The 21,641-nt window shown below is 43.5% G+C and overlaps 1 protein-coding gene across 6 annotated transcripts in view; it reads left to right on the forward strand.

The window, feature by feature from the left end:
• Positions 1–21,641, forward strand: part of SFMBT2 (Scm like with four mbt domains 2) — a 218,236-nt gene that overhangs the window by 15,901 nt on the left and 180,694 nt on the right. For 3 of the 6 annotated variants that reach the window (XM_058669503.1, XM_058669502.1, XM_058669505.1), the window contains exons 2-4: positions 9,116–9,268; positions 17,931–18,028; positions 20,596–20,836. In XM_058669503.1, the coding sequence (XP_058525486.1) occupies positions 9,169–9,268; positions 17,931–18,028; positions 20,596–20,836 (439 nt within the window). In that variant the 5' untranslated portion in view covers positions 9,116–9,168. Of the gene's footprint in view, positions 1–1,460; positions 1,511–9,115; positions 9,269–17,930; positions 18,029–20,595; positions 20,837–21,641 lie in introns of all 6 variants that reach the window. The other 3 variants (XM_058669507.1, XM_004588502.4, XM_058669504.1) reach the window with 2 other exon arrangements.

The following is a 21,641-nucleotide window of genomic DNA, read 5'->3' on the forward strand; positions in this document are numbered from 1 at the left end:
GTGATGAATCACAAGCAGTTGTTACTGTTCGAACTCCTGGGGAACTTTGAGGGGAGACAGGCGTGACTGATACTAGGAAGATGGTCTGGCATAGCTTAATTTTGGAAAACAGTAGAGATTATTGGCATGCTGTAAGTAATGTTTTCTTTGTGAACCTCACGCTCGTCTCACCAATGTTCAATTTTTAACTTTTTAAAGATGACTTATTTTGAAAGTAAAGCAAAACAGAAAGAAGAGAAATAGATCTCTGTCTGCTGATTCACTCTTCAAATGACTGTAGCAGCCACGACGGAGTCACTTTGAAGCCTGGAGCCAGAAGCTCCTTTTGGATCTCCCGCATGGATGGCAGAGGTCCCAATCACCTAGTCCATCTTCTGTTGCCTTCTTAGGTGCATTAGCAGGGAGCTGGATCTGAAGTGCAGCAACCAGAATTTGAACCCTAGCACTCCGGTGTGGGATTCTGTTGCCACAAGTGGAGGCTTCACCAGTTGCATTACCTGTTACTAGCCACTGTGGATAATTCAAATTGGAACTGAGCATCTATTGAGCACAGCAGTAACAACCTAATAGTGCTACTTACAGAATTATTTATAAAGGAGCACAATATTTGTAAAGATTGCGATTGGTGTAGTAATCTTGGAGTTGACAGTGGAGATCCATCATTTCAGAGCAACCTAGTCTTATCTTTTGCTTCAGTATTCATGGTTGCTGACACCTGCAAGAGCCCAGGTGGTTCTGGGCGGTGATCGCATGGGCATATCTCTTCTGCCCTGTGATCAACACATTCATCTCAGAAGCTTTCCATTGGCTAGGAGTTTAGTCATGTGCCATATCTAACTGCAAGGAATGGTGGGAAATGTCTGTGTTGGTTAACCATTTACTTTTTTCCCCCTAGAAGACGTGTACTAATTTATTTGAAAGACATAATGGGAGAGAGAAGGGGGAGAAGAAAGGGATGGGGAAAGAGAAGGAGAGAGATGTCCCATGAACTGGTTCACTTCCTAAATGCCAACAACAGCTAGATCTTGGGTAAGCTGGAACTAGCAGCCAGGAGCTTCATCTGGGTCTCCCTCCCGGGTGGCAAGTTGTTAAGTATTTGGGCCATCTGCCGTTGCCTTCCCAGGTGTATTGGCAGGAAGCTGGTCTGCAAGCATGAAATGGAATTCCAGCATCACAACTGGTGGCTTAAACTGCTGCTCTTCAATGCTAGCCCAACCAGTGGATCTCAACTGTAGACAAGGGAGAAAATGGTTGTTTGTGTAGAAGGAATGGAGAGAATCTCTGACATATTGTACTTTGTGCTGGTGTGCACTTGCAGATGAGTTGGATTCACAGTTGAACAGACAGTGGTGGTGAAGGCACAGGGAGTCCCTTATTAATCTATGTTAAATAATCTCAAGTTAGAGCATGTCTTTTAATGTACAGTATCATAGTTTCATTTTTTTCTGACTTTTCTCAAGGTTAAAGGAAGCCTCAGTGCACTGAAATGAAGCTGTGTTTGTATGCGAAGGTAATCGCTGATAAAGATAGGCTGTGAACAACCAAGTAGGTAGGAATGGATTATTAACTGGGACTTAGGGAGAGAGGATGAACTCAGAGGTGCAGCTCACAAAGTATTAGAATGTAAATTGCCCAAGTGTTAAAAAAAAGTTAATTCTTTAAGTTGAAATCTCTTAGTGGTTACACTGTGGTGTTTGAAGGTGGGAGAGGACTTTTTAAGAATGCAGAGTTTAGGGGCTGGCTCTATGGTGTAGTAGGCTGAGCCTCTGTAACGTCAGTTTGTGCTCTAGCTGGTGCACTTCTGATCCAGCTTCCTGTTGGTGGCCTGGGAAAGCAGTGGAGGATGGCTCAAGTGCTGGGCCCCTGCAACCTCTGAGAAACGCAGATGAGGGTCCCAGGGTCCCGGCCTCAGATTGTCTTAGCTCTAGTCATTTGTGGCCCCTTGAGGAGTGGAAGCAGTGAATGGAAGATCTCTGTCTCTTCCCTCTGTAACTCTGCCTTTCAAATAAAATACATAAATCCTAAAGAAAAAAAAATGCAGCATTTAGAATAAAACAAATTGATTAGACTTCACTAGGTTATAAAAACGTTAACATCTGGCATGTCCAAGAGAAATGACACTGGGGCAGATCAGGGAAGATATGTGCAGCAGTGTTGTGAGATAAAATACCTGGAACTCACAAAGGTCCATCAAAGGTGAGTTCTGATATAGGAAGGGTGTGAAAGAGGTATTTTCTGAGTGCTGCAGATTTCAGAGGCACAACCATATTGAAGAATGTCCCCTTGGAGAAGGTAAAAGGCTACCGGTGCTTATGGCCAAGGAGAAGACTGTGTGGACATCTTGTCTCATAACTGCTAATCGTTGTGTCAGTGAGTAGAGTGGCCTGGCAGCACTGTTAACAGCACGCACCATGACTTCTGTATTCCCATATTTGTTCCCAATCATCTCCCCTCTGGGATCCCATCTTAAGGAGACATCAGAGGTGTTGAGTTTCTGTCTGGGGATGATGACCAGGGGACTGTTTATACTGGTGAGAATTTAAGCAAAACAACTTAATGGTTCTTGGTAGAGACCAGTAAGTAACACTCTGATAAGCATCATGCAACCACTTCAAGCCGCTGACCACAGTCTTCACTTGGAGTAGTGTTCTTATTATGTAATATTAGATGATAAATTCACTATTCTATATGAACTCCCCAAAGCACATACAGAGAAACTATTGGGAGGAGATATAATTGATATCAAAGTGATTGTCCCTAAATATTAGCATTATAAATGATTTTAAATTAATACTATCTATAATTTTCTTCTCCAACATGTCTGTTGAGACTGTGTTGGTCTCACAGGAAGGTAGAAAGTAACTTTTGGACAAGTCCGTGTGTGTTCCTTTTACCAAATGCACTTTGCAGGACAGACTTGAACGAAGCCTAAGAATGAATTGACACTCATCTTTGCAGGGTAATGTGAGATTTAACTCTGCCACTCATTCAGGTGGCTTTCTCACTGGTGGGTTTATTGTTACCCTGGAGTTCTATTTAAAATGATGGATTTGATGCCTTTAAATCAATGTCTTATATTATAATCCCAGGTCACCTTTTGTAGTGTCTAGCTAAAAGCAAGTGAATTAGGAGTTGAACCACTGTGGAGTCCTCAAGATTTTATTTATTTGGGGCAGGTAGAGAGAGCTTTCACATCATCCACTTGTTCATTCTGCAAATGCCCGTTCATGGCTGGGGCTGGGCCAGGGTCAAATATGAGAGCTAGGAACTTGAACCAGATTTCTCTTAGAGAGGACAGGATCACAGTTACTTGGCCCATCACTGGTGCCTTCTAAGGTCTTCATTAACGACAAGGTTAAGTCAGGACTAAAGCCAGGAATTAAATTGACACTTTGTGATGTGGGAATGATAACATTAGGCTGAATGCCCACTTGTAGTCCTTAGTCCTATTTTTTCTCCCATAAGAGTCATATCAGGCATAGATACTTAACTGCTTTATTAATGATTACATTCATGGATTTTGTTTTCCAGCTTTGTTGAACTGAAATGATTGTTTTCAAATTTATAAATATAAAGGAAAAGAAAATGACCTTAAAGTGATACACATAACTTGGCTTCTAAGAATGCTTCTCCTTTGAAATTGCATTGATATAAAAGTGGTGTAGCATATTCAATAAAAACTGGCTGTATTAGCAAACTTGCCATAAAACATTTGTGGAATACAAGTGAGAAACTGCTAACAAAGTTTATTTAGGTTTTAAAATTCCTACATTCTCTTTTAAGAAGCTTGGCATTATTCAATTACAACTTTCAAGATAGCCAAGAATTGATGGTTGTTTGGAGCATGTTCCAGACTTTTAAATATGGTTTAGCAATGCAGCCATTTAGCTGGGGTGTCTGGTATGACAACCACTAGCCACATAAGACCATTTAAACGTAAAATTCATTAAAATTAAAATGCATGTCCTCAGTTGCACTAGCTACATTTCAAGGGCTTAATCACAACATGTGGCTAGTGGTTCACTTATTGAACTGTGGCAGTATGGAGAGTTACGTGGGGGCAGTGGGCAGGATGTTTGGCTCCAGTGGCTAAGACATGCCCACATTCCATCTCAAGAGTGCCAGGGTTTACATCCGTCTGTGTTCCTGATTCCAGCTTTCTGCTAGTGCTCACTGTAGGCCACAGTGGTTGATGTCTCAAGTAGCTGGGTCATTGTTACCCGCATGGGAGACCTACACTGAGTTCCCATCTCCTGCTTTCTGTTTGGCACAGCCCTAGCTCTTGAGGACATTTCGGAAGTGAACCTGTGCATGGGAGTCTTCTTTTTTTCATCTTGCACTTAAATAGATATAAAATAGGTAAATGAAGGTTCCATTGGTCAGTGCTAATCTGAAGTCCTTCAAAATAGGAAATATGCCCCCAGTAATTCCAGATAAATGATAAGCTAGAATGTTGTGTTTAACACCTTAGCATGACTTTGCTTAGCCTGTGCTGGTTATCTGTGTTCTTTGAACGCACTCTGGATGAAAGGAGAAGACAACGTGGAGTTAGGAGAAAAGGATGTTTATTTTATTATATTGAATTTGTTCATACAAGAGGATACTTTGAAGACAAGAAATCTTGGTATACAGTTAACACTGAAAAAAACCCCAGAACGATTAACACCTGGTAGATTCATAGAATGGTCAGTTTGCAAAGGGTCACTGATTGCATCTGTTAAGCTTTCTTATTTAACTGATGGGAAATTTGAAAAACAGGGAAGTGAAATGATTTGCTTAGGTCACACAGCAAGACAGCGGTGGCCTTGTCACTCTTCACGTTCAAGTTCACTGCTCTCTTCACTGGGCAAAAGGCAACCTTTTTCTAAGAGGTTCCCGCGCTACAGTTCTATTGTCTTGCAGTTTTACTGACGGGAGAAGTCAACTGTAGTAGAATTAACTTTACACAAAAACACAGAGTGTATTGTAAAATATAAGAAGCTGCCATTTAAAGCCCAGTCTCCGAATCTTTTGTAGGTATCTTTGGGAAAGAAAAAACGCTATTTTAATTAGTGGATACTTTTACCTTTTTTTTTTTTTAAAGATTTATTCAGTTTATTACAGCCAGATATACACAGAGGAGGAGAGACAGAGAGGAAGATCTTCCGTCCAATGATTCACTCCCCAAGTGAGCCGCAACGGACCGGTGCGCGCCGATCCGAAGCCAGGAACTAGGAACCTCTTCCGGGTCTCCCATGTGGGTGCAGTGTCCCAATGCATTGGGCCGTCCTCGACTGCTTTCCAGGCCACAAGCAGGGAGCTGGATGGGAACTGGAGCTGCCAGGATTAGAACCGGCGCCCGTATGGGATCCCGGGGCGTTCAAGGCGAGGACTTTAGCTGCTAGGCCATGCCGCCGGGCCCTACTTTTACCTTTGATTTTGACATTCCTGATTCTTTTAAAAATCAAAAGGAAATTTGCTTCCTTATGTAAAGAATCATTTAGGGACTCAGGGTGTTGTGGTTATGAAAAATATTTTGTTTTTTAGAATATCTTTGATTTTGTAAAGCACATGGATGGATCAGTTCTCACTGGTAATACTGTACCCCCCCCCAAAAAAAAACTCATTGAAAGTAAACGTAAGTCACTGTGAAATGGTTTGCTATTTTCATATTTTATCGCTCCCCCAGAATTATAAGTTTCCATATGCAGTGCCTCAGTTCCATTAGTTGCTGAGAGGTAGCTGGGGACAATGAGCTCATTTATCCTAGAGATTGTGACTGCATGCTGCAGAAGGATTGCATTTTGTTAGGGTTCTGTCTACTGTATTCTGCTGCTTCTGCCTATGCAACCACTGTGTGAACTTGTTTCCTTCGTTTTTCTCAACTGTGTCTTAGTTCTGACCCTCCTCTGCACCCTCTCTGTTTTTAGTCTGTTCCCGTCCAGCCTACCCTGGCCCGTCTGTCGTGTGGCTAGCGGAGCCATCATTCTTTGAAAACTAATCTGATATTTCGCTTCCTGGAGGGACGCCCAGCAGTGTCCTTCAATCTTTTGGTCAACCAGCACTTCCTGCGGCCTTACCTGACCCTCACCTAAATAACCGTCACCCCTTCCCTCTGCTCACCTGTTCTTTCCCATTTTGTGGTTTTCTATAGCATTACTGCCTGAGTGTGCTGCTGCATGCAGCCCTGTGGGAGGATGCCACTGGAAGGCACGAGGTGCAGGTGCGTAGATGTGCTTCCCTCGTGGTGTTTTGAGAGCTGACATTGGGTGTTGGCTGTGTCCACCTGTGCCAGTTTCTGGAATGGGTCCATTTTCATGAGACAGTGACTGGTGTTCTTAGATTTGCAAGTCCTTGTCATATGTCATCAGGAGTTATTTGAAGGAGTTCTCTCAGGGGAAATCAGGTTTATCTTCCAGCGCCAAGACTGTTTTGTCAAATGGACGCCCATAGGGTGAAATGAGGCAGTCTGAGTAGTGACTTGCTGATTTTACTATACTCCTCCTTCTTCTATAGTCTTAGTTAGGAGCCACTTACCTTTTGGACAGGTATATTTCTCTGGTGTTGTTTTCAGGAAATAAACTTATTGAATGATCAGGAGTTCACATCATTCCCGGGTATGCCCATTTTTCACATGGTCTCTCTTACCTTCTCCGAGGGCTGAAATGAAGACTGTTTTAAGGTGCTTTGTCTGTTCTGAGCTTTTGAGTATGGTATATCCCTATCCTGGCAGTGATTCAGTTATTTTAAAACAAGTGTTGCTTAGTTGAAAGGCAGAGTTGAAGAGGAAGAAGGAAACAGAGAGCTTCCATCTGCTGGGTCTCTCCCCAAATGGCTACAAGAGCTTTCAGGCTGAGCCAGGCAGAAGCCAGGAGCCAGGAGCTTCTTCTGGCTCTCCCACAAGGATGCAGGGATTCAAGTCCTTGGACCACCTTTTGCTTTCCTAGGCACATTAGCAGAGTGCTGGGTTGCAAATGGAGCAGCTGGGACTCCAACTGGTGTCAGGATGGGGTGCATGCATCATAGATGATAACGTTATTGTCTATACCACAATGCTGCCCCCTTGATAAGATTTTAAACAAGTCACAGAACTCATTCTGCACCCAGCCCTCTGCATTTACCCAGAAGTCCTAATCAGCACTGTTTGAATCCTTGTGGCTGAGGTATGTTCCTCAGATCACATGTCCTTATCTTGGTTCCAGATTGCTTGCTGGGCACATACATCCATAAATGTTGAATAAATGAAGGATAATCTAGTTGTTTATAGGTGCTTTTTCTTAACAAAAAAGTGCTCTCATTTATTTACTTATTTTTGTCTGAAAGGCAGAGTTGCAGAGAGAGAGGTCTTCTATTCACTGGTTCACTTCACAAATGGCTGCAATGGCCAGAGCTGAGCCAATCCAAAGCCAGGAGCCAGGGGCTTCTGGATCTCCCACAAGGGTATAACATCCCAAGGCTTTGGGCCGTCCTCCATGACTTTGCCAGGCCATAAGCAGGGAGCTGGATGGGAAGCGGAGCAGCTGGGACAGTAAATAGCTCCTATATGGAAGGCTCAGGCTTGGGCAGCGGCTTTCCTATGTTTATGTGTGCTTTTGTGGGTTTGACTGTCACTACACTTACCTGTTGCTGAACGCAAGATGTCTACATTGCTGTGTAATGAACTGATCTAAGTGTGTCTGTAATTCCTGTTTTTAAAATAGGTGTTTTTTTCCTTTGTGTTTTGATTGAGAAATAGCTTTGTATCCTCCCCATAATGGCTGATACAGTAGCTTAGATACAAAAGGTAGATAATTACACATGAGTCAAGTTCATCTTTGGGACCTGGTACTATTCCAATCTCCTTCTGGCAGCTATTTCCAGGTCCTCCTCCAGCAAGTCTTCCCTGACACACAGATGATTTTAATGTACTCTTACAAACTTTTAATTCTGACAAAACCACAAAATAATTTTCAGAAAAGTCAACTAAATAACATTCAAAGGCCGTGTGTGTGTGTGTGTGTGTAGGAGTATGTAGGGATATCAGGTGTTCTCAAATAATATTTTACCACTATGTGAGTCACAGACTATTCCAGTGGTAGGTGTAGGGGCACTGAATCCACATTTTTTTTCTTTCATCTTTGTTCTTTGGTGTTTTATTTATTTATTTATTTTTTACCTGTATGTACAAGAAAATGAGTGCAGGGTTGAAAATATCATGTGGCTGTGTCACTGCCAGAGGTGGGGATGGGTGCGTATTTGTAACGACTGCACCCATCCTGGTATCGCTGGGGTTCCGATGGCAGTGAAGTAAGTGGCACTATGTTGTGAGAATCAGCTGTCATTCTGCCTCTTTTCCCATCATTGTAACAGAGTAGCTGAGCTATGCCAGAGAATGTCATGTTCTCATTTCTATAGGAGAGCTCATTATTTACAAACAATAATGATATTTTGGTTTTGGTACCATATCACTTGTGAAACACAAAGACTTTTTATTTTTTTAATTTATATATAGTTTTGTTTGGAAGGCAGAGGGAAGGGGGCGGGGGAGAAAGAGAGAGAGATTTCCCATCTGCTGGTTCACTCCCAAAATGCTCATAGCAGCCAGGGCTGGGCCAGGCTGAAGTTTAGAGCCTGCAAGTCCACCTGGGTCTCCACCATGAGAGGCAGGGAACTGAGAGGCTGAGCCATCACCTGTTGCACCCCAGGATGCATCAGCAGAGAGCTAGAGTGGGAAGCAGAAGAGGGATTTCATTCCAGCCATTCTCTTTCAGAAAGTGGATGTCTCCAATTCTGCCTCCCAATACTGCCCTGGGAGCTGTTCGTGGGGTGCTAAAGTACTGGAGGACTTACTGTTCCACAGGATCAAAGGAGAGATAGAGAATTTGATTTAGCATCACCATGGTGGGTTGGAGATTGAAATACAGGTTTCTTTCATTATGAAGATAATGTCTATAGAAAAATTAACTTTTTTCTGTTCTTGACCTTTGTTGTTTACTTTGTGTGGGGATGTACATTCTAGTCTCTGTTCCAATATAGTCTGTCATTAGGATTACATTACATGCTAAATGTCATAATGAGTTGGGAACCGCTTTGATAGATTATGTAGCTTTTGGAGAGTGTACAAGTTAATATGCTCTTTTTTTTTTATTGTCCTTAGGTAATTCTTCCTTGCAGGATGAATTAAGACAAGAAGACTCTTATTCATCAGGAATGGAGAGCAGTTTGTCAGTTTCCAATATGCAAGACTCTGCATCCTCTGCCTTGGAAAAGCATTTGGGCCCAGCTAATGGAGATGGAGATCTTGACTCAGGTAGGGTTTGGTTTTCTAGACCCATCTGCTGTTTGGACTTAATGATCAGTATCTTCCAGATAGTGCGTATCTGGATCACACGTACTGTGTGTTGCGGTATGCGTTCTTTAAGGAGACAGCAGCTTCATGCAAGGTTTGGTTCAAAATTAATATGACTGTGCAAGACAGGGTGCACACTGAGTTGACAGTTATTGCCTCAGACTCTTTGTGACTTAAACCTATAAATACAGGTGATTCATTACCTTTCTCCACCACCCACTGTGATGCTCAGTGCCATTAAGCTAGTCTGTGCCATTCTACAGAAGCATGCTTAACGATGGTGCACAGATTTTGCCATTACAGGCAAGAGCAGAGCTGAGGGGGCTCGGGGGTGGGCGAGTCTTGAGCCAGCAAGCTTGTGCTCTAGCTTAGAAGAGCCAAATTCCATTTTTGTGTAGAATCCCTCAACCGGAAGTTAGTCCCGTGTTCCTGCTGCTGCAAGCGATGCAGGAAGATAGAATTCTCTCCATGTTCCAGAGGGGGGAGCAGGTAGGAGAATTAGATTTGCTGACACAGAAGATATTACTAATATGAGATGCTTCCTCAAATGTCCATTTAAAAAAATATTTATTTATTTTTGGTTGAAAGGCAGATTTACCGAGAGAAGGAGAGGCAGAGAGAGAAATATCTTCCATCTGCTGGTTCACTCCCCAAATGGCCACAATGGTCAGAGCTGAGCTGATCCAAAGCCAGGAGCCAGGAGCTTCCATGTAGATACAACATTCCAAGGATTTGGACTGTCATTTGCTGCTTTTGCAGGCCACAGGCAGGGAGCTGGATGAGAAGTGGAGCAGCTGGGACACGGAGTGGTGCTCATATGGGATGCCGGCACCACAGGGTGGAGGATTAGCTTGCTGTCCCACCATGCCAGCCCCAATACTTCCTAATAGATGGAGCACATACTCCAGAAAACTACTTATTGTGAAGGAAATTGGGATCATGGGAATTAGTACTGTATTTCTTTCTTTAAGAAATCAGAAAAACAAAGCAGTAACAAAAACATAAGAACACAGCCTCTGAATTTTAATGTGTAAGTAATGAGTTTATAAATGCATCCTTTTCTAAATACTCAAGGGATTCATTTAAAAAGGCACTTCAAAAAAATTGTGCTCTTTATACGTAACAGGAAATCCAATAGGATAACTTGACTCTCTGACTCATAAACATTTGCTTGGGAGAATTCATGCAAAATACATTGCTCATTAACTCAGTGGGAGACCTAACCATTACCAAAAGAAGCTGTGTTCACATTTTGATGAAAATAGGCAATGATGGAGATTGCCTGATTGCATTAGGTATCTCAGATTTTGTTTGTATTTGGTTTAAAAAAAAGGCTGGAAACCCTGAAACAACTGAATGTATTAACATGTTGAAACATTACACTCTCTGCGCCAAAATCAGCTCAGTTTTCCCCAATTTCTGAACTGCATGCAAGCAGGAATGAGAAAAGCCTCCTCCAACCCTTGTCCCTTAATGGAAACATGGAAATGGTCTCCTGGAAAGGCCCCTCCCATAGACTGAGCATTCACCTCAATTCTTTTATTGTAGTGCAGATACACCTGCCTAAAAAGTCTCTTTGTTTGCCCAGTGAAGTTCTTTTTCCGTTTTTGGAGTTCTGAGCTTTCTTTATACCTTTGCAATGTATCATGGCCACGATACCCTGTGTGTATTACTGTGTCATTTTCAGTGGTATCTTTTCAAAATTGAGTGAGAGCTAACTACGCACTGGCTTTTCACTTCCATGTTGCTGAGATATGTGTAAGCAGGTTCTGAAGTTCATGAACGACTCGATGCTGTCAAGACAGTTGCTGGTTCTGACAGCTCGTTGTGGATGATGACCACAAGTGTTGGGCAGGAGTCAGGTTCTGTGCTGACTTTACTAGCTTACAGCTTCAGCCCCAGCCATTGTGGTCATTCCCAGGAGAGGGCAAGCGAATGTGAGTTCTCTGTTTCTGTTTCTCTGTCTCTTGAGAAAAAAAAATCCTTCCAGAAGAGATTGACCTATCAGATGTACAGGAAAAAGCAGGTTCAGTGTGCTGCAGTTTCCACAGTGACGTGTAAGCAGGGGGCTCTGAGATCAGACTTCATGGCACACACTCAGCATTTTGAGTCCTTTACTTGTGTGAGGGAACTTCATCTTTCAAGAGTCCAGGGAAGTAGCTGCTGCAGTTGACTGCCGTTGCCCACAAGGCAAAGTTCTTGAAATGTCCAAGCAGTTTAAAACCTTGGGCACCCCCTATGTGCCAGAGCTAGTACATTAGTACGTGAGCACACTGATTTTTTTTTGTCCTCGAAGAATGTGCAAATCATGGATGGATCAATAATTGACACGACTCCCAAGGCTATAAGGAACTATGTTCAGTGTTAGCTTACTTACCCAGGAACTGTGTGGCTGGAGCAGGCAGAGGCAGAAAGACTAGCCCAAGAACTGCAGGCCTTTCCTGCAGACAAAATGGTTAGTGTCTTCCTGCAGTACACAAAGGACAGTGCACTAAAATGTGATCGTTAGGATTCTGAACATCCTTGGTTACCATGATAAAAGCACCCAGAACAATATGCTGATGCTGTGATCAAGAGCTTGTTTGACACTCTTTTTCTAGGACTGCTAGGTGTAATTTCTGGATGAAACCTGCAGATAAACTGGTGTTGCCTGTTGACACTGACCAAGCTTCAGAGTAGAATTATGCTGAAATGTGGGCTTGATACTTTTTTTTTTTTTGCATTGGGAATATATTAACTAGAGAACCAGAGGCTTTCCTGTTTGGGAAGGAAAGGAGTCAACATTGTTCTTGGACGAATGCAAATCCCACTCTGCATGCTTAGGTGCTTTTTACATGCTTGTTTTCTCTTTTCTTCTTTAGAAAAACTGGCCAGGTGGGCAATTGGCTCAGCCACAAGAATCTTTGTGTTACAATTAGCAAATTTGCTCCTGTGTGGCTCTGCAGATCTTGGGTGTGTAGCTGGCCCCACTTCCTTCCTGAGCTGTTGTTACGGTCCTGTCTGTTTAACATCCTTGCAGTTGAATCATTTTCTAAAACTTAGGATAAGGTGGACTATCATCAGAGAGGGGCCAGGCTTGTGATGCATTGTTTTAGACACTGCTTTTAAGTGCCTGTGTTTGAACTCCAGTTCTACTTCTGGTTCCAGCCCCTTGCTCTTGTGTGTTGCGGAAGACAACAGGAGGTGGCTCAAGTGCTTGGATCCCAGCCCCCCAAGGAGGAGAGCTGGTATGAGTTCCTGGCTCCTGTCATGAACCTTTCCCAGCCCCTGTTGCAGGCATTTCAGAGTGAACCAGCAACTGGACAACCTCTCTCTCTCTCTCTGTCTCTCTCTCTCTGCCGGCCATTCAAATAAGCATAAATAAAACAAGTAAGAAAGCTTGAATGTCTTCCTCCTCTCTCATTCCATATTTTATCTATCATATAAGAAAGTACTAAGATTTTCTTCATTTTTTGGGGGGGGTGTTAAATAACTAACATGGATGTTTTTAACGATATCATTTTTTAAAGGTTTATCTATTTTTATTGAAAAGTCAAACATATAGAGAAGAGGAGAGACAGAGAGGAAAGATCTTACGTCTGTTGATTCACTCCGCAAGTAGCTGCAATGGCCGGAGTTGAGCTGATCTGAAGCCAGGAGCCCAGAGCCTCCTCCAGGTCTCCCACTTGCAGGTGCAGGTCCCAAGGCTTTGGGCCGTCCTCTACTGCTTTCCCAGGCCACAGGCAGGGGGCTGGGTGGGAAGTGGAGCAGCCGGGATTAGAACCGGCGCCCATATTGAATCCTGGCCTATGCAAGGCAAAGACTTTAGCCACTAGGCTACAGTGCTGGGCCCCGATCATTTTGTTTTATATCTGCATCTATTTTACAGAATTTATCTCCAATCTACTCAGCTCATTTCGTTGTTGCTTTCTTTTATTGCAGCATTGCTTCTTCTATGGTGTAGTGTGTTCTTTTTCTGGCTTCTTAATTTGTACAGTTAGGTTTAGGATTTGAGATGGTTTTCTTATATATTTTTAAGATTTATTTATTTGAAAGAGTTAAAGAAAGAAAAAGGGAGGGAGGGAGGGAGCATCTTCCATCTGCTGGTCCACTCGCCAAATGGTTGCAACAACCCAAACTGAACCAGGTGGAAGCTAGGAGTCAGGTGCTTCTTCCTGGTTCTCCCACATGGAGAGAAGCCCATACATTTGGTCCAACTTTTGCTGCTTTCCCAGGCACATTGGCAGGGAGCTGTTTTACCTAATTACTGCCCATATAAGTTACTGAGGTGGCAGGCAGCAGCTTAACCTTGCATACCATAGTGCTGGCCCCAGATATTTTTTTTAATTCTAAATCTGCCAATCTTCAGTTCATTTATTGGTTAGTGGTTGTGGGGTTTAATATCCAGCCTTGTTTGCAAATTTTGCCTCATTTCAGATAGTATAATTGTACAAGCTCAATTCTATTACTTAAAACAAAAGCTGTATGGGCTGTTTGTTTATTCCAGTTTTCACTCTAAAGTCACCTGTTCTCGAACTTTGTAATATAATATTTTACATTTATGTTGATTTTCGTCCTACAAGCAACTCTATTTTCTAAATGGGATGGCTGCTAAGGAACATGCTTGCTTTCTTTGTAATAGCTTTTCACAGTCATTTTCATGATGTCGAGGGGGAAATGCCTGCAGTGGCTCTGTTTACAGGAGACGGGAATGGTCCACATTTCCTTGATAAAATGTTTATGGGTGTTAGAGGTTTATGCATCGGCTGTAAGTATTGGCTCTGGGTTTACGAGATCACTCCTCGTAAACATTGTGTGTGTTTATCTGCTGCTCTTTGACGAGTCTTTGCAGACTCAGCTGCTTGAGCAAATACGTTACATGTGGCCAACTGAAGAAGGCTGCGTTGTAACTGACCCTGCATTTTGCAGCTGACTTGATTGTGAAAACACCACTATACAGTTCACTGGGGCTGGGCATAAAGGTTTTATTTTCTAAAATTTCTGTCTGGGGTCTGACTGTAGGGCACTTTTATAACTGTTTTCTTTAGACCAGCAAAGAGTGACAGGGCTTACTGTTCACACTGACTCCTTTAGTGAAGACGTTCTGACGTCATAGCCGGCTTCGCTGAATAAATGAATGTGTACTCAAGAATGAAGAGCTTGTGAAGGCCAGGGAAAATGTGGAAATGTCATACCGGCAACATCCTGAACAGCATGGATGATAATTTTGTAGGTAGAATTAAGAGTGGCCCCATGGTCTCCAAGTTTTCAGTGGAATCCTTGGTTTTTTAGCAGTTCATGATAGGATTGCTCATGGCCTCTGATCTCAGGCATTGGTAAGAACAGGCAGTTGATGATGGCTGAGCTTCATGTGAATGCTTCTGATTCTGATGCAGTTTCCAATAGTTGGCATCCTCCAATGGCTTCTACCCAGGAGCCCTGCCTAAAACCCTTTCCCTCTGCAGGCCCGAGCCTGAGACATGCAAGTCAGCTGTGAAGGTTCCCATGGACTCCCCATGTAGAGAATGGGAGGGTATGGAGGATTCTGCATGGGAGTTCCAGCGCTGACATCAGGCAGCCCACGTGGGACTTGTGACTCCGAAGCAGCTGAGACTCTAGGCAGCTCCCAAGTACCCATCTGTCAGGGTTCTTGGAAAGATTGCCAGGTGATGTGTGTGAAGCCCTTGGCTGACACCCAAACATGGGGTGTTGCATTGGGAGGGTATGTACTTACCTTCTGGAGCTGCAAAGGCAGACGCAGGTGAAAGTGGACAGGTTGTTCCATGCAGTGTGATCTGAGCTGAGACCAGACATGTAGTATGAACAAGCACCATGGTTGTTCTCTGAAACAAGTGCACTATCCTTAAGCACCAAAGAAACTGGTGAGTAAATTGTGCTTAGTGGCTCCCTGATCAGTGGATGAGAAGCAAATAGATACCTAGTAGCATTGTTTGGGGCAAGTTGAAGAGCTGTCAGTGTTGCCCTGAGATTTCTGGAACGTGGATGCTTTCTCTGAGTTTGTTTTACTGCGCCTTAGGCCTCCTGGAGTCCTCTGTCCCTGGTGAGTGGCTGCGGGACCTGTTGACTTTGGGGGGGAGGGTTGAAAATGAATGCTGGAAGACAAACAAAGGAAAAACTTTCTCTTTAGATGGCTTTTCTTATCTGTCATCCCATCATGAGTCGCTTTATTGGGGAAAAATTTGAGGAGGAAGTTCTAAGCAACTGTGTCTCAAGAACCAGTATTTAAGATAATTCACCGCTTTTCAACTCATAACCTTCTTGACTTCTTCTTTCTGTTTTTGACATATTTATTTGAAAGGCAGAGTAAGAGAGAGAGAGAGAGAGAGAGATTGAGAGAGATTGAGAGAGAGAGTGATTCACTTCCCAAATTGGCTACATTGGCTGGGGCTAGTCCAGGTTGAAGCCAGGAATAAGGAAGTACATCCTGGTCGTCCACATGAATGGCAGGTGTCCAAAGGCTTGGGCCGTTTCCCCCGGTTTCCCCAGGTATATTAGCAGGGAGCGGAACTGGAAGCAGACCATCTGGGACTCAAACTATTCTCTGATACAGGATACTCCTGTTGCAGACAGGAGCTTAACCACTGTACCGTAATACTGTCCTCAGAACCTTTTGACTGTGCAATGGTTACCTTCTTCTGGCATTTTCTGAGGCTCTACAGAATGCTTATGAGAGAATTACATACCCTATGTACTATTTACGAGTCTCAAGTAAGCAAAAAATGTTACAGCTAACACAACATGGCTTTCCTTTCTAGATTGTTCCATCCCTCCCTAATTCTCTGCCCTACCTAACAGGGTCTTCTAGAATCATTAGCTTATGATTTAAAGTAGTATTTACTTCTTTCCCCCTAAAAACAGATTTATTTAGTTTGAAAGGCAGAGTTCCAGAAGGAGAGGAAAAGAAAAATTTTCCATCTGCTGCTTCAGGTCGCTCCCCAGATGACCACAACAGGTGAGGTTGGGCCAGTCCAAAGCTAGGAACTAGGAGTCTCATCTGGAGCTCCCATGTGAGTGTCAGGAAACTGAGGCCTTGAGTCAACATCTCCTGCTTTTCCCAGGTCATTAGCAGGGAGCTAGATTGGAAGTGAAGCAGCTGGGGCCGGAATCAGCATCTATAAGATGCTGCCAGTGTTGCAGGAGATGGCTTTACCTGCTAAACCACAAGGCCAGCCTCAGGATTTAACTATTGACATGCCCTTGCTTATAGCATATCCATAGAATGAACATCAGTATCCACTGAACATTATAGTAAAAGAAGAAAGGAGATACATATCTATATAAATATAAATATGTGTGTGTGTATGTGTGTGTGTGTGTATAATGCGAGTTGTCTCCCTAAATGATGGCCATGGGCCATGGGCAATGGTCACAGCTCAGCTGATCTGAAGCCAGGAGTCAGGAGCTTCTTCTAGGTCTGCCACTTGGGTTCAGAGGCCCAAGGACTTGAGCCATTCTCTGTTGCTTTCCCCAGGCCATGGGCAGGAAGTTGGGTCAGAAATGGAACAGCTGGGACAAAACCTGGCATCCATATGGGATGCTGGTACTGCAGGTGGAGGCTTAGTCTACTACTCCATGTTACTGGTCCCAAGGGTAAAAGAAGAATATCTGAGCTTTTGACATCCTCCTTTGTGTATTTGGACAATCCTTAATACTATGTGTTCTTTTCTCAGGATTGCTACATAAACAGCTTAAATTATTAACCCCTTATTATTTCATTTCATTTGAAGCTGTGTGATTTGATTTTTTTATGTTTATATCTTAAAATACATTACTTGCTGATTTTCAGTTTACAAATGGTGTTGGTAGCCTTTGGTATTTGGGGAATAACGTAATTTCCTTCAGAGACTGGGTGTGGGGATCTGTGCATAGTGTAATGGTGATTTTTCAGAGCCATGTTGTGTGTTTACTGTATTTCTCCTTGTTCTCTGTGAGAGGAGAAACATACCCTGTCGCTTTTGTTGGTGTGCCTTGCCCCCAGGGCTCTATCCTGGCAGGAAGAAGGAGATGGCAACCCAGGACTGGGGGGGTGGTAATCAAGAGTAGCTGGCAGCTGGTCTGTTCTTGTTGCCAAGTTGCTGGTGGCCTCATACACATGAGCTATGCCTTCAAGTCTCCATATTCCCCCTATCGAAGTGCCATTGGAGTTAATGCTTTCTAAAGATCCCTATGGCCCTTGTAGCCTTGGAAGCTGTTAGATCAGTTTCCAGCTACACCAGCAGTGAGGGGACAGAGAGTGCCAGCACTGTGTACATTTCACCAAGGGGTCCCTTCCCCATTGTCCTCCAGCTTCCCTAAAAGTTGGTTGTCTGCAATGGCTAATGTCAAATTAATACATGAATAGGCAACAAATGAGCCTTGAATCACATCTCCTTTCACTTCCCCCAGGAGCACGCAATGTTACTCTTGATTTTGGCAAAATGGTCAGAGCAAAACCTTTGTGGTGTTTCTATCCAAATCAGCAAACAGAAGGAGCTCCATGAAGAATCCAACTTAGTCTTTCCAAATTCTGGATGAATTTGTCTATCATGTTAAGGATTTGCAGGTCTCTACTGAAGGTCAATGCCTTTCCATTCCTCACATGAGTGCTGACAGGTTGTGTTTTTTTTTTTTTTTTCCCCCACAGCAGAAGAAGGTTCAAGCTTGGAGGAAACTGGCTTTAACTGGGGAGAATATTTGGAAGAGACGGGTGCCAGTGCAGCTCCTCACACATCATTCAAACATGTACGTAAGACGGTTCGTCTCTTCTCACCTGCCTTTAGAGGGTGGGATGGGAGGAGGGAAGGTCTAGCAAAAAGCCAAAGAACAGATCAAATTTAGCGAGTGAAAGGAGAAGAGGGAGTGCTGCCAAACTTTCCTAGGAGTGAAGAGATGTGGCAGTTGGTCGAGTTTTCACACATGACAGCAGATCAGATGGGCAGGGTAGGTTGAACTGAGTCAGAGAAGAATCAGCCAACGAGGTAAAGAGGTGCAGTGTCCAGGGCCTTCTTGGTGGGTGTAATGCCTCCAGGTTTTGATTTTGGGTTGAAGTTTTTGATGGTGAAAGTTCATTTCCGGGTTTCATAGTCATCTGTAGGTAGAGGAATCAAGAGTACAGGAAATGACCATGCCTATTCTGAAAACATTCGACTCCAACCAAAAAAACCCTTCTTATGAATAATATTACTTTGGAGAATGCAAATAACATGCCCACCAGAGGACAAGTCCCAGAGTGTTTAATCAGATTTTTGCTTAAGTGTTGATAAGAGTAATCTGTCATGAGTGAGGATAAGGCTGAATTTCCAGGACCCCAGCTCTTACACAATGGTGAGCTAATGGAAAAGCAGATGTAACTCTGGGTAGGTAGCTGGGCTACCTAGAACAAGGATTCAGCCTGATTATCTTTCTTAATATGTCCTTTCTTTTGGTTCTTTGATTGAAGAAGAAAGCCACAATATTGATTTTTTAAAATTTTTATAAAACATTTTACTCTTTTGGAGGTGACGTGTTCTTTGGAAAAGGAACTTAATACCTTATTAAATTTCTGGGACCTTATGAAAGTAGGTTGCCGTCCCCTTTCTCATTTTATGCTCATCATGTTATAATTTTTAGTTTATTATGAATGTGACTCTGGGTCATTTAATGAAAACCAAGAACTGCATACTAAGACAAAGCAAAACATAGCTTTTTCCTACATGTAATGGGACTATGGTCTTGCCAAAATGACACGAAAATCCTAAGAAGTCAGGGTGATGTAAGTTCTGTAAGGGAATGCAGGAGATAGGTTGGTTGATAACTTTCCCCTGCTTTCCCCTGCTTTTCTGTGGGGAAAAAGATACCACTTTCACTCTGCATGGAATTTCCTGGGTTCTCTTGGATTCAGCTTTCGTGTCTCCCTTTCACTCACACCGTAGTGCCCCAGAGGGCAGCCTGGGTAGCCATGCTTTATGGTGCAGATTTCCCAGACGGGGATGCTGGGAAAGTAGCATTGATCCATGTACAGGTGGTTTATAATTCTTTCCTCTCCTTTGAGCACCTGCTGCCCATGCACTCCAGAGTTAGTCTACTAACGTTTATCAGGCCCTCTTCTCAGGTCAAAGAAGCTTCTGAGCCTGGGATCTAACTTTTCGTAAAGAAAACGAAAAACTCTGTTCTCTAGGACTGTGCTGGTCATTTGACAGCTGTTCCACTTGGACCTGTGGAGCACTGGGCAAGTGTGTAGCACGCCTTCTGATGTGCTCTCCATGTGCAATATAAAACTGGGTTTTGGACATTAAGTTGGGAGAGAAGACTGAACATCTTATTCAGATTTTTTTGTTTGTTACATGTTGAAGTGATAATATGGAAGGTATACTGGGAAAAATGAAACAGGATTTTAAATGTAACTATTTTTTAAAGATTATTTATTTGAAAGGCTGAATTATAGAAAGAGAGAGACAGGTCTTTCATCCACTGATTCACTTCCCAAATGGCCTTAAAGCTGGAGCTGAGTTGAGTTGATCCAAACGCAGGAGCCAGGAACTTCTTCCAGATTTCCCACATGGATGCCAGAGGCCCAAGGACTTGGGCCACCATCCACTGCCTTTCCAGGCACATTAGCAGGGAACTGAATTGAATGTGGAGCAGTGGTGACTCAAACTGGTACCCATATGGCATACCAGTGCTGCAGGCAGTGGCTTCACTTGCTTTGCCGCAGAGCTGCCTCTGAAGCTTAATTTTACCTTTTTTTTTTTTTTTTTTTTTTGGCTTCTAGAGAACTTAACATTATATTGGTGATTTGCATTATGTTTTTTTTTTTTTTTAAGATTTATTTAATTTAAAGGTAGAGTGAATGAGTGAAAGAAAGTGAGAGAGAGAAATCTTCCTTTTGCTGTTTGACCCTCCAAGTCACCCTAGCCAGCAGGGTTGGGGTGGACTGCAGCCAGGTGCCTGGAGCTCTTCCTTCTGGGTCTCCCACAGCGTTAACCTGGTGTGGAAACTGCTGAGCCACATGGCCCAAGGACTTGTGCTGTCTTTTGCTGCTTTTCCAGGCACGATAGCAGGAAGCTGGATGGGAAAGGGAGCAGCTGAGACTTGAACCAATGCTCACGTGGCACGCCAGTGTCATGGGCAGCTGCTTATCACACTATCACAATATCAGTCTATTTTCGTTTTCATTTCCTATTTTTTTTTGCATTGTTTATTTGTGGACAGTATGGTGCTTTTCAAGAGTAGGAGAAATACTTAGTCACTGTTTTTCAGTAGTTTTTGTAACCTTCTCGAGTTCTGTGTTCAGTATGGTGACTGTTTTCTCTATCTCTGATTTCTTCAAGGTTGAAATCAGTCTGCAGAGCAACTTCCAGCCGGGAATGAAATTGGAAGTGGCCAATAAGAACAACCCGGACACGTACTGGGTGGCCACGATCATCACCACATGTGGCCAGCTGCTGCTTCTGCGCTACTGCGGTTATGGCGAGGACCGCAGGGCTGACTTCTGGTGTGACGTGGTCATAGCAGATCTGCACCCCGTGGGGTGGTGCACACAGAACAACAAGGTGTTGATGCCCCCGGACGGTGAGCCCGCATTTACATAGTGTTGGCTTCCAGCCGACCATTGTCCTTCCAGATGACTGAATTGGTGGAGGGACAAGGTGGGGTGGGTGGGGAGGTAACTTGTTGAGGCTCTCTGGTGGATTTAGTAGCAAGGTCTTTGTGCTAACTTAGAATCCATCATTTCTTGGCTTCGATGAGATTGTAGCGCTGGAGTGGGAGATCGTGCATTTTCATTTGTCAGTGGAGCCAGCCATGGCCTTAAAGAGATGGAAGTGTTGGAAATGCATCCTCAAATTATTTTTAGGTGGTGGGCAAGGAAGGCTGAGGGCGCGATGCCCCTGGGTGATGACTTTTCTTCTGTAGGCATTGTGAGCAGGACTATAGATCCCTTAACCAGAGTTCTCTAACGACTTTTCATCTGTCACTCAGTGATGAGATGATCAGGGTAACAAGCACTTGGAAGCCGAACAACTGAGAAGAAAAGACAGAGCCCTTGAAGGCAGGGTTGAAGCATGATTTAGTGGTTCTCCTGCTGTGGTTTTCTGTTGGCGCAGTTCTGTGCCATGGGGGCATGGGGAACGTGAGACAATGTGTGGAAACACTTTTGGTTGTTGAGGGAGGGGTGCCTTAGGTGTCCTGTGAGTGGAAACCACAGATGCTCCCAGATGGCTCCAAAGCTGAGAAGTGGTTGGGCTCAACCTGTTGGTGGGGCTGGGGTGGAGGCATAAAAGCATCCGATCAATTTGTGTAGGTCTGTGTGCATGCAAACTGAGTTTGGCTAAAAATTTGCATCTCAATACTCCATTGTGTATGTTTCGTTATATGG

Source organism: Ochotona princeps, chromosome 10, assembly GCF_030435755.1.
Source record: "Ochotona princeps isolate mOchPri1 chromosome 10, mOchPri1.hap1, whole genome shotgun sequence".
In the NCBI taxonomy this organism is placed as follows: Eukaryota; Metazoa; Chordata; class Mammalia; order Lagomorpha; family Ochotonidae; genus Ochotona; species Ochotona princeps.